General features: G+C 48.9%; 1 protein-coding gene across 1 annotated transcript; it reads right to left on the reverse strand.

Moving 5' to 3' along the window:
* Positions 1-1,349: 1,349 nt before the first annotated feature.
* Positions 1,350-10,246, reverse strand: LOC128297253 (histone H3-like). Its single transcript, XM_053032867.1, has 2 exons — positions 9,848-10,246; positions 1,350-1,760 (listed from the first exon to the last, which is right to left on the reverse strand). Exons 1-2 carry the CDS (start codon positions 10,244-10,246, stop codon positions 1,350-1,352), a joined length of 810 nt encoding a protein of 269 aa, XP_052888827.1.
* Positions 10,247-10,489: the final 243 nt, after the last annotated feature.

Below are 10,489 nucleotides of genomic sequence, written 5' to 3' on the forward strand. Positions count from 1 at the left end.
TGCCAACTCGACACTCACATCTCAGACATCCTTTCACCGAACCCCGATAATCAGCGCAAACTCATCAAATTTCTCCGCAAAAGTAACCTGTACAACGAAATATAATCATCCATAGCCATCCAGACCATCATCACCCACAGTAAAGAGGCGAATGTAGCTGCCCAGCTCAAAGTCTCTATAAAAACAATAAACAACAACAACATCAGAAAGGTTTTGACTCTCCGTTAGTGAGCATCAGTGCGTGAATCGAAGCAAAATGGCCCCGAAAACCAGTGGAAAAGCCGCGAAGAAGTCTGGCAAAGCCCAGAAAAACATCTCCAAGTCGGACAAGAAGAAGAAAAGGAAGACCCGCAAGGAAAGCTACGCTATCTACATCTACAAGGTGTTGAAGCAAGTCCACCCGGACACCGGCATTTCGTCCAAGGCGATGAGCATCATGAACAGCTTCGTGAACGACATTTTCGAGCGCATCGCTGCCGAAGCATCCCGCTTGGCGCACTACAACAAGCGTTCGACGATCACGTCCCGCGAAATCCAAACGGCCGTCCGTCTGCTCCTGCCCGGTGAGCTGGCCAAGCACGCCGTGTCCGAAGGCACGAAGGCTGTCACCAAGTACACCAGCTCGAAGTAATTCGAAGCGTCGAAGCGCAGTTCGTTCGCATCTACCCAAACCGGTCCTTTTCAGGACCACAAAACGCATCCATACGAAAGATATATTTCTGCTTGACATTCCCTCTCACACGGTGGGCAAAAGATTAAAGTTTAAATAAAATAAAGCATAATTTTCGACGCGTTCATGTGAACCCGTGAGCGGAAAGCAAAGGGGCGCGGGTACAAAACACGAGTTGGCACGAGAAGAAGAATGTTCCGTGTCTCGCACAGTGTAACAGCATCGGAAGCACATCTGACGATCGATCGCCAAACGGTCAATCGAAAACGCGTCTTTTGACTTTCTGGGCTGCCCCTTATTTCATTTTGCTTAACCGGCCGTCCAGGCCTGCCATTGCTGGCTTTCTTTGGCTTTATTTACCCGTCGGACAGAAAGTCGATCCTGTCGTGTGAAGATGGTGTGTTGCTCATCCCGTAAACAAACGTTTTTTCGACACACGCAGCTTTTGTTGTACCCGGATACGGTCACGGGCTCTCTGCACCGACCGGGCGACATAAACGCATACGAAATTGTTTCAATACCATCACCACTAACGAGCCACTACGGACGGAAGAAGGTACGGACAAATCGACACATATCTTTTTGGTTAACATTTGTGGTGGTCCTGAGAAGGACCGTTTGAGTGAAGCCCCTCGACGATCGATGGAAGAGGAGCCCCGGGGGGGATACGGGCGAAGATTTAGGCACGCTCTCCGCGGATGCGACGAGCCAGCTGAATGTCTTTCGGCATGATGGTGACGCGCTTCGCATGAATGGCGCACAAGTTGGTGTCCTCGAACAGGCCGACAAGGTACGCCTCGCTGGCCTCCTGCAGGGCCATCACGGCCGAGCTCTGGAAGCGCAGATCGGTCTTGAAGTCCTGGGCAATTTCACGCACCAGACGCTGGAAGGGCAGCTTGCGGATCAGCAGCTCGGTCGATTTCTGGTAGCGACGGATCTCACGCAGGGCTACGGTTCCCGGACGGTAACGATGCGGCTTCTTCACTCCTCCGGTGGCCGGGGCACTCTTGCGAGCAGCCTTGGTGGCCAGCTGCTTGCGCGGAGCCTTACCTCCGGTCGACTTACGGGCAGTTTGCTTCGTACGGGCCATTTCACTGGTTCGGCGGTTTTATTAGTGGAACGTAAAGACGTCTGTGTTGTGTCGACGATAGGTTCGGAATGTGGGTATGCGAGGCCAGATCGTCATTTTTATAACCTCGCTCCACGCACACACATACTCCGATTCGATCGTGTACCAGTGGTGTGAGAACGTGTGCGTGTGCTGCGGGTAAGTGTATAAAAGAGCGAAACATTGTGCGTAGCCTTATTGTTACTCGTGAACTCTTGCACAGTACGGTTGGTACACACGGTACGCATCGACATCGAAATGACTGGACGAGGAAAAGGAGGCAAAGGTCTGGGTAAAGGTGGAGCCAAGCGTCATCGCAAAGTGCTGCGCGACAACATCCAGGGCATCACCAAGCCGGCCATCCGCCGTCTGGCCCGCCGTGGAGGAGTGAAGCGTATCTCCGGTCTCATCTACGAAGAAACGCGTGGCGTGCTGAAAGTGTTCCTGGAGAATGTTATCCGCGATGCGGTCACCTATACCGAACACGCCAAGCGCAAAACCGTCACCGCGATGGACGTAGTGTACGCGCTGAAGCGCCAGGGTCGCACTCTGTACGGTTTCGGAGGTTAAACCCGCCAGCCGACGCACGTTCGACGCTCATCTCAACAAACGGTCCTTATCAGGACCACACATTCTTTGCATCAAAATATTCTTTCCTATGATTCCGATCGCTATGAAGTGTGTCGTTCAACGTAAGGTTGTGAGTCGAATCCTTAGCCTCATCTACCGTCTATGGGGTACAACTGTGTCCCGAGGTAAACGTATCACGCAGCCGAGCGTCTTCGAAGCCAAGAAGAAGAAGAAGAAGCGATGAGCATCGCGTCGATCCTGTGGACGGTTCAGCTACTGTGAGTGTGTCAATACTCCGTAGTATGATGAACGTGCTACGGTGTTCGGGAATGTGTGTGATGGCACAAGAATCCGCAATTCAACTGTATTATGTAGTCATTTTATTGCAAAGCTAAAACATTGACCGTTTTAAAACCAATTGTGAAGCATTTCACACAATTGCTAGTCTTTTTTAAAACAAACATTAAATATTTCACGCATTTGGGCAGCGAGCTTAATTTATTTCATCCGAAAAATAGAAGAATTATCTGAAAATTATCGCTATACAAATTTTAGTTGGAGGCGACTCATAACGTTTCCATGGTAACATTATTTCCAACACCCTTGGATCAAGTTTTTAAGTGGAGCGTTTTGATTTCCCAGCTCTTCTTTAAACTGCTATCTTTCAACGCCTTCTATGATTCCCTCGCCAACAATTTATTTTTCCATGCATACTATGATTTTACCAAATGGAAGTTTTTTACACGGATCGACGTCCACAGACGCGCAATTTGTGAATGTTTTTATGTGTTGTCCTTGGGTATTCGCGCGTTTTCTTGCATTTTCAGTCGGATCCTTTACAAGATTTTCAAAAAGATTTTAATTTTGGTCGGTGATACAGAACGGTGAACGGTTTCTTAAACGACCTATTCGAGCCGTACCCCCGTACGCAGCACTCACTTCTTCTAAGAGGTCTGAACCTGCCATTTCTGGTTTTCTGTATCTTTATTTACCCGAAGCTGGATAGTCAGTCCTGAGTACGGGTGATTGATCCGGATGGGATTTTTGTCAGGTCCGATCGTGTGAAGATCGCTAGGGTCGCTACCATCAAACCACCGGGCCGCTCCAACGCTTCCAAGTGCCAAGTGAGCGACTCACTATCCTGATGAATACAAATTAAGGAAGACCAGAAATGGTCGTTCAATCCACGAAAATAGCAGCATTATTTTCTAAAACAATACCATGCTTTACAGTAGCTTATAAATATTTTAAAGTTAAAGTTTACTGCTTGATTCGCTGCAATTTTTCATGTTTTATTTTTCACTAAAAGAAATGCGAGATTGTTTCAGGAGTAATTGCTGTTGTTGTGCTATGTTGTTTACTTCTCAGTTTAAATAGAGAAATTTTTATCAAACCAGGTAACCGAGAAGATTTTTAGTAGGGTCAATATTTTTTTCAAATCCTCTGTATTTCAATAACCCATGACACAAGCACAACATCAAGAGATATTGGCCAGCAAATTCTGGGCCTTTTAACTTTATTTACCCGCAACCTGGATAGTTGTTCCTGGGAACGAGGGATTGGTTGGGTTGTAATTTTGTACCGGTCCTATCTAAAGAAGACTGGCGCCGCTACATCTGATTAAATGGCACCTTATGAAATTTAAACATGTGTGTGTCTGTTACTGGAAAGACATGACTCAAATATACTGTCTGTGAGGAAAAAGTTAGAAAAAAAAACATGGGAAATCTGTGGTACCTGAATGTGGATGGCTACTTAACCTTAGATATATCCAATCAGTTGCTTTTATCTGATTGTGAAAGACGTCGACTTTCGACGAAATTATGTGCGATGCCTACAAAAAGCATAAATGCATAGCAAGCAACTGGGGATCTGACGCAAAAATATTAAGAAGTGCTTCATTGTAATTTAGAATATTCATGTTAAAATGATATGTTGCATATGATCCAGATGGGAGCTGCACGCAAACACGACGTGACGTAAATTTTTACGATACATTTCATTCGTGATAAATGACCAAGGTTCGGGACTTATCAACCACTAAGATCAATATATATATATATATATCAGACTAAGAGAAGAACGAAGTCATCAAGGCTCAAGGTCTGTTAAAACTAATAACAACAACAAAAGCTCAAAGCGACTTGGAATATGCTTTGCCAAATAGGTTTTTATGAGAGCCAAAGGGGTCCGAGGTGAGAAATTTGATAATTTATTAAGCTAAATAAAATAAAATTAACAACATCCTCCAATTGGGAAGAAAGCCTCTTTTTAAAACATCTTTGAGTTTGCGTACACAACAAAATTCTGTTGCACAGCCCTGTAACCGGGCCGATTAGATAGTCTGAAAAAAAATTATCTGAAAATGTTACAAAACGTAATGCGTAAATTAGTGAAAGTATAGAGATTAAATATTTCCAAAATGGGTGGGGGCTCGCGTTGCCATGCGTATTCAAATCAAAGGTCGGTTTTTTCCTTCTCGCACGTAATCCTGTGTGTGTGTGTGTGCATGCTGAGCTCGTGCCAAAAATTATCCGGAAATGTGACCGCGTACACGGTGATCGGTACCGTTAGGTGAAAATTTCCACTAAAACGAGTCTCCTCCTGTCGCCACCGAGTGTGCGAGCGAGAGGGAACATCGGTTGACAATTCGCAGAAATTTCGATCACCGATGCGACGCACAAAGGAAGAGCGCACGCTTCGTTCGTGTGTCTGGCCGGCTAGTTTTAAGCAGCGCACCTATTTCTGCACCTACGTGTCGTATTAACTAGCGAAATATGTTTCTGTTTTAAGATCTAACATGAAATGTACCACCAATCCTGCATTTTTGTACGCATATACTGTATCTATTCTGAATTCACATATGTATCCTTCGCTGCTTTCACTGATTGTACGGTGATAATAGCATACGCAAATGGATATGTCTGTAGTGGAATTGCAAAAATGTTTGGCGACTTCAAATTGCTTCGTGCTTTGAAACGATTGTGTGCGATTGTGTAGCGAGAGTAGTGAGACAGAACCACATTTGCGCGAATAGTAGTAGTAGTGGTGGTAGTTAGCGAGAGAGATCCACTTTCGGCACTCTCGTTCGTATGCTGAAGGTAATTAGTAACCGAATGTCCCGAGCTCGGCACAGTCCTCGTCGAACAGCCAACTGGAACAGTTGGTCCGCGCGCGTCGTCAATCCGGATGTATTAGTGTGTGTAAGTGCGTGTAGTGTTAAAAGTAGTGTTGAACAGGGGCCAATTTCAAGATGGCCCCGGCTCATTTTGTCGTCCTTCGCGAACCAGCAACATCGAGCATGTCGAGCATGAACAAAGAGTGCGACGCTTAGTCGAGAGACAGAGAGGTAAGAAGCAGTGCGCGTACGGCTAATCCTGCGCAGGATTGGCATTAAAAAGTGCGGGTGGTAAAATGACGGAAGAAACGCGCGTGTGTGTGAATGTGCGAAAAGCGCTTCGCGGGACGGTGCGTTAATCGCGACGGTGCCTCGCCCAGTGCGTCGGACGGAGGGGCAGCGAAATCCTCCACGGGGTTCGCGCCAAAATAAGTGTTTTTATAAACATAGCTGTTGCTGCTGCTGGTGAAATGTGCATGAGCGTGTGTGCGGAAAAGACGATGGACAATCCAAATCGCGACGGTGTTTCGGTGCGTGATGCGTCGACCCATCCTGCACAGGATTACCGCCAAAAAGGCGGCTTTTGCTGGTGAAATGCGTGCGTGAAACGATGCACGAACCGCGACGGCGCCCAGTGCGTGGGGCAGCGAAATCCTCCGCGGGGTTCGCTAAAACAATACTCTTTTAAAAAACAAAGTTGTTGTTGTTGTTGTTGCTGCTGCTGCTGCTGCTGGTGAAATGTGCGTATGCGTGTGTGCGGAAAGGACGATGGACAATCCAAATCGCGACAGTGTTTCGGTGCGTGATGCGTCGACCCATCCTGCGCAGGATTACCGCCAAAAAGGCGGCTTTTGCTGGTGAAATGCGTGCATGAAACGATGCACGAACCGCGACGGCGCCCAGTGCGTGGGGCAGCGAAATCCTCCGCGGGGTTCGCTAAAAAAATACTCTTTTAAAAAACAAAGTTGTTGTTGTTGTTGTTGCTGCTGCTGCTGGTGAAATGTGCGTATGCGTGTGTGCGGAAAGGACGATGGACAATCCAAATCGCGACGATGTTTCGGTGCGTGGTGCGTCGGCCCATCCTGCGTAGGATTACCGCCAAAAAGGCGGCTTTTGCTGGTGAAATGCGTGCGTGAAACGATGCACGAACCGCGACGGCGCCCAGTGCGTAGGGCAGCGAAATCCTCCGCGGGGTTCGCTAAAAAAATACTCTTTTAAAAAACAAAGTTGTTGTTGTTGTTGTTGCTGCTGCTGCTGGTGAAATGTGCGTATGCGTGTGTGCGGAAAGGACGATGGACAATCCAAATCGCGACAGTGTTTCGGTGCGTGATGCGTCGACCCATCCTGCGCAGGATTACCGCCAAAAAGGCGGCTTTTGCTGGTGAAATGCGTGCGTGAAACGATGCACGAACCGCGACGGCGCCCAGTGCGTAGGGCAGCGAAATCCTCCGCGGGGTTCGCTAAAAAAATACTCTTTTAAAAAACAAAGTTGTTGTTGTTGTTGTTGCTGCTGCTGCTGGTGAAATGTGCGTATGCGTGTGTGCGGAAAGGACGATGGACAATCCAAATCGCGACGATGTTTCGGTGCGTGGTGCGTCGGCCCATCCTGCGTAGGATTACCGCCAAAAAGGCGGCTTTTGCTGGTGAAATGCGTGCGTGAAACGATGCACGAACCGCGACGGCGCCCAGTGCGTGGGGCAGCGAAATCCTCCGCGGGGTTCGCTAAAAAAATACTCTTTTAAAAAACAAAGTTGTTGTTGTTGTTGTTGCTGCTGCTGCTGCAAAGATCAGAGAAGCAGGGGCGGTGTAGTGAAGTGACTTGGTGTGTGGTGAAAATACTGTGCTGAGTGCACCGCACAATTGCTTTGGGCTCGTGCACGGATGGCGGTTCACTGTGCGGCCATCGGCGGTTCATCGCCATAGGTCATCGGCAACGGATGCAGCGAAAGGAGTGCGTGAAGCCGTGCGCTGCGCACTACTGAAGGTAAGATTGTGTTCCATATTCATTTGCATGCATGGTTTGGGGTTTCGTTGCTAGGGTCGATGGTGTAGTGATCAGCGTTAAGCGTTCAGCCCGATGCATCGCAGTAGGCGTCGTGTTTATTTAGAAAATAAGAAATATCTGCCATTAGGGCTGCATACAGGTGGGCTAAAAATAGACTGAAATATTCGGTGCCCATTCGTGGGCTAGTTTGTTTCATTCGCATTGGGAAATTTCTTAACAATTGTTGCACTTCAGACCCTCGACCAGGTACGGTACCTGCACAGGGCTCCTTTTGGGTGGAAAGTGGAAGTTATTTTTCCTTCGTAGGATCGGTCATTCCAGGTACGATAGCAGGTAGGCTGCTGGTGGGGCACTGCTTTTAGCTTTTCATCCATTGCTCGGTACCACCAGCACGGTCAGAGGAGTCTACCTCCGGCCAAAGATTTTAAAACACGAAAAGTGATGACGTTTCTCAGGGGGTTTCCCGCATATTGCGATTGCTTGTGTTTTTTCACTGGATTTACCTTCGATTAGGTAATGCTGCGCCGGTTTGATTTCAGCTCAGAAGAGATGGTCGAACAAACATCTTTTATGTAAATCGATTTGTCGCCCTGAAAAGGACGGTTTGTTTTGGGGGGGTTTGCAGAGAGATTGGGAGAAGCCTTAAGCCTTCTTCTCAGTCTTCTTTGGCAGCAGCACGGCCTGAATGTTGGGCAGCACACCACCTTGGGCAATGGTGACGCCGGACAACAGCTTGTTCAATTCCTCGTCGTTGCGGATGGCCAGCTGCAGATGACGCGGGATGATGCGAGTTTTCTTGTTGTCTCGGGCAGCGTTTCCTGCCAACTCCAATACTTCAGCGGCCAAGTATTCCATCACGGCAGCCAAATACACCGGTGCACCAGCACCGACGCGCTCGGCATAGTTGCCTTTGCGGAGCAGACGATGGATACGGCCAACCGGGAACTGCAGACCGGCACGGTTCGAGCGGGACTTTGCCTTTCCCTTCACTTTGCCTCCCTTGCCACGGCCAGACATTGTTGATAGCTTCGGTTTAGATGAGAGTGCGTTCGCAACGATGCTCACTGTTCGGAGAGTGCTTGTATTCTGAGTAAAAATTGAGCCAGTGTGCGATTAAATACCCCGAGTTATGCTGCCTGCACGCACTCAAGTCGAATACCCGAGAGTGATCCGAAAACCGGAATATAAACGAACCTGAGAATCGTAGTTCTCTATCAGAAAGGTTTTGACTCTCCGTTAGTGAGCATCAGTGCGTGAATCGAAGCAAAATGGCCCCGAAAACCAGTGGAAAAGCCGCGAAGAAGTCTGGCAAAGCCCAGAAAAACATCTCCAAGTCGGACAAGAAGAAGAAAAGGAAGACCCGCAAGGAAAGCTACGCTATCTACATCTACAAGGTGTTGAAGCAAGTCCACCCGGACACCGGCATTTCGTCCAAGGCGATGAGCATCATGAACAGCTTCGTGAACGACATTTTCGAGCGCATCGCTGCCGAAGCATCCCGCTTGGCGCACTACAACAAGCGTTCGACGATCACGTCCCGCGAAATCCAAACGGCCGTCCGTCTGCTCCTGCCCGGTGAGCTGGCCAAGCACGCCGTGTCCGAAGGCACGAAGGCTGTCACCAAGTACACCAGCTCGAAGTAATTCGAAGCGTCGAAGCGCAGTTCGTTCGCATCTACCCAAACCGGTCCTTTTCAGGACCACAAAACGCATCCATACGAAAGATATATTTCTGCTTGACATTCCCTCTCACACGGTGGGCAAAAGATTAAAGTTTAAATAAAATAAAGCATAATTTTCGACGCGTTCATGTGAACCCGTGGGCGGAAAGCAAAGGGGCGCGGGTACAAAACACGAGTTGGCACGAGAAGAAGAATGTTCCGTGTCTCGCACAGTGTAACAGCATCGGAAGCACATCTTCTGACGATCGATCGCCAAACGGTCAATCGAAAACGCGTCTTTTGACTTTCTGGGCTGCCCCTTATTTCATTTTGCTTAACCGGCCGTCCAGGCCTGCCATTGCTGGCTTTCTTTGGCTTTATTTACCCGTCGGACAGAAAGTCGATCCTGTCGTGTGAAGATGGTGTGTTGCTCATCGCGTAAACAAACGTTTTTTCGACACACGCAGCTTTTGTTGTACCCGGATACGGTCACGGGCTCTCTGCACCGAACGGGCGACATAAACGCATACGAAATTGTTTCAATACCATCACCACTAACGAGCCACTACGGACGGAAGAAGGTACGGACATATCGACACATATCTTTTTGGTTAACATTTGTGGTGGTCCTGAGAAGGACCGTTTGAGTGAAGCCCCTCGACGATCGATGGAAGAGGAGCCCCGGGGGGGATACGGGCGAAGATTTAGGCACGCTCTCCGCGGATGCGACGAGCCAGCTGAATGTCTTTCGGCATGATGGTGACGCGCTTCGCATGAATGGCGCACAAGTTGGTGTCCTCGAACAGGCCGACAAGGTACGCCTCGCTGGCCTCCTGCAGGGCCATCACGGCCGAGCTCTGGAAGCGCAGATCGGTCTTGAAGTCCTGGGCAATTTCACGCACCAGACGCTGGAAGGGCAGCTTGCGGATCAGCAGCTCGGTCGATTTCTGGTAGCGACGGATCTCACGCAGGGCTACGGTTCCCGGACGGTAACGATGCGGCTTCTTCACTCCTCCGGTGGCCGGGGCACTCTTGCGAGCAGCCTTGGTGGCCAGCTGCTTGCGCGGAGCCTTACCTCCGGTCGACTTACGGGCAGTTTGCTTCGTACGGGCCATTTCACTGGTTCGGCGGTTTTATTAGTGGAACGTAAAGACGTCTGTGTTGTGTCGACGATAGGTTCGGAATGTGGGTATGCGAGGCCAGATCGTCATTTTTATAACCTCGCTCCACGCACACACATACTCCGATCCGATCGTGTACCAGTGGTGTGAGAACGTGTGCGTGTGCTGCGGGTAAGTGTATAAAAGAGCGAAACATTGTGCGTAGCCTTATTGTTACTCGTGAACTCTTGCACAGTA

This window comes from Anopheles moucheti, chromosome 2 (assembly GCF_943734755.1).
Source record: "Anopheles moucheti chromosome 2, idAnoMoucSN_F20_07, whole genome shotgun sequence".
Taxonomy (NCBI): Eukaryota; Metazoa; Arthropoda; class Insecta; order Diptera; family Culicidae; genus Anopheles; species Anopheles moucheti.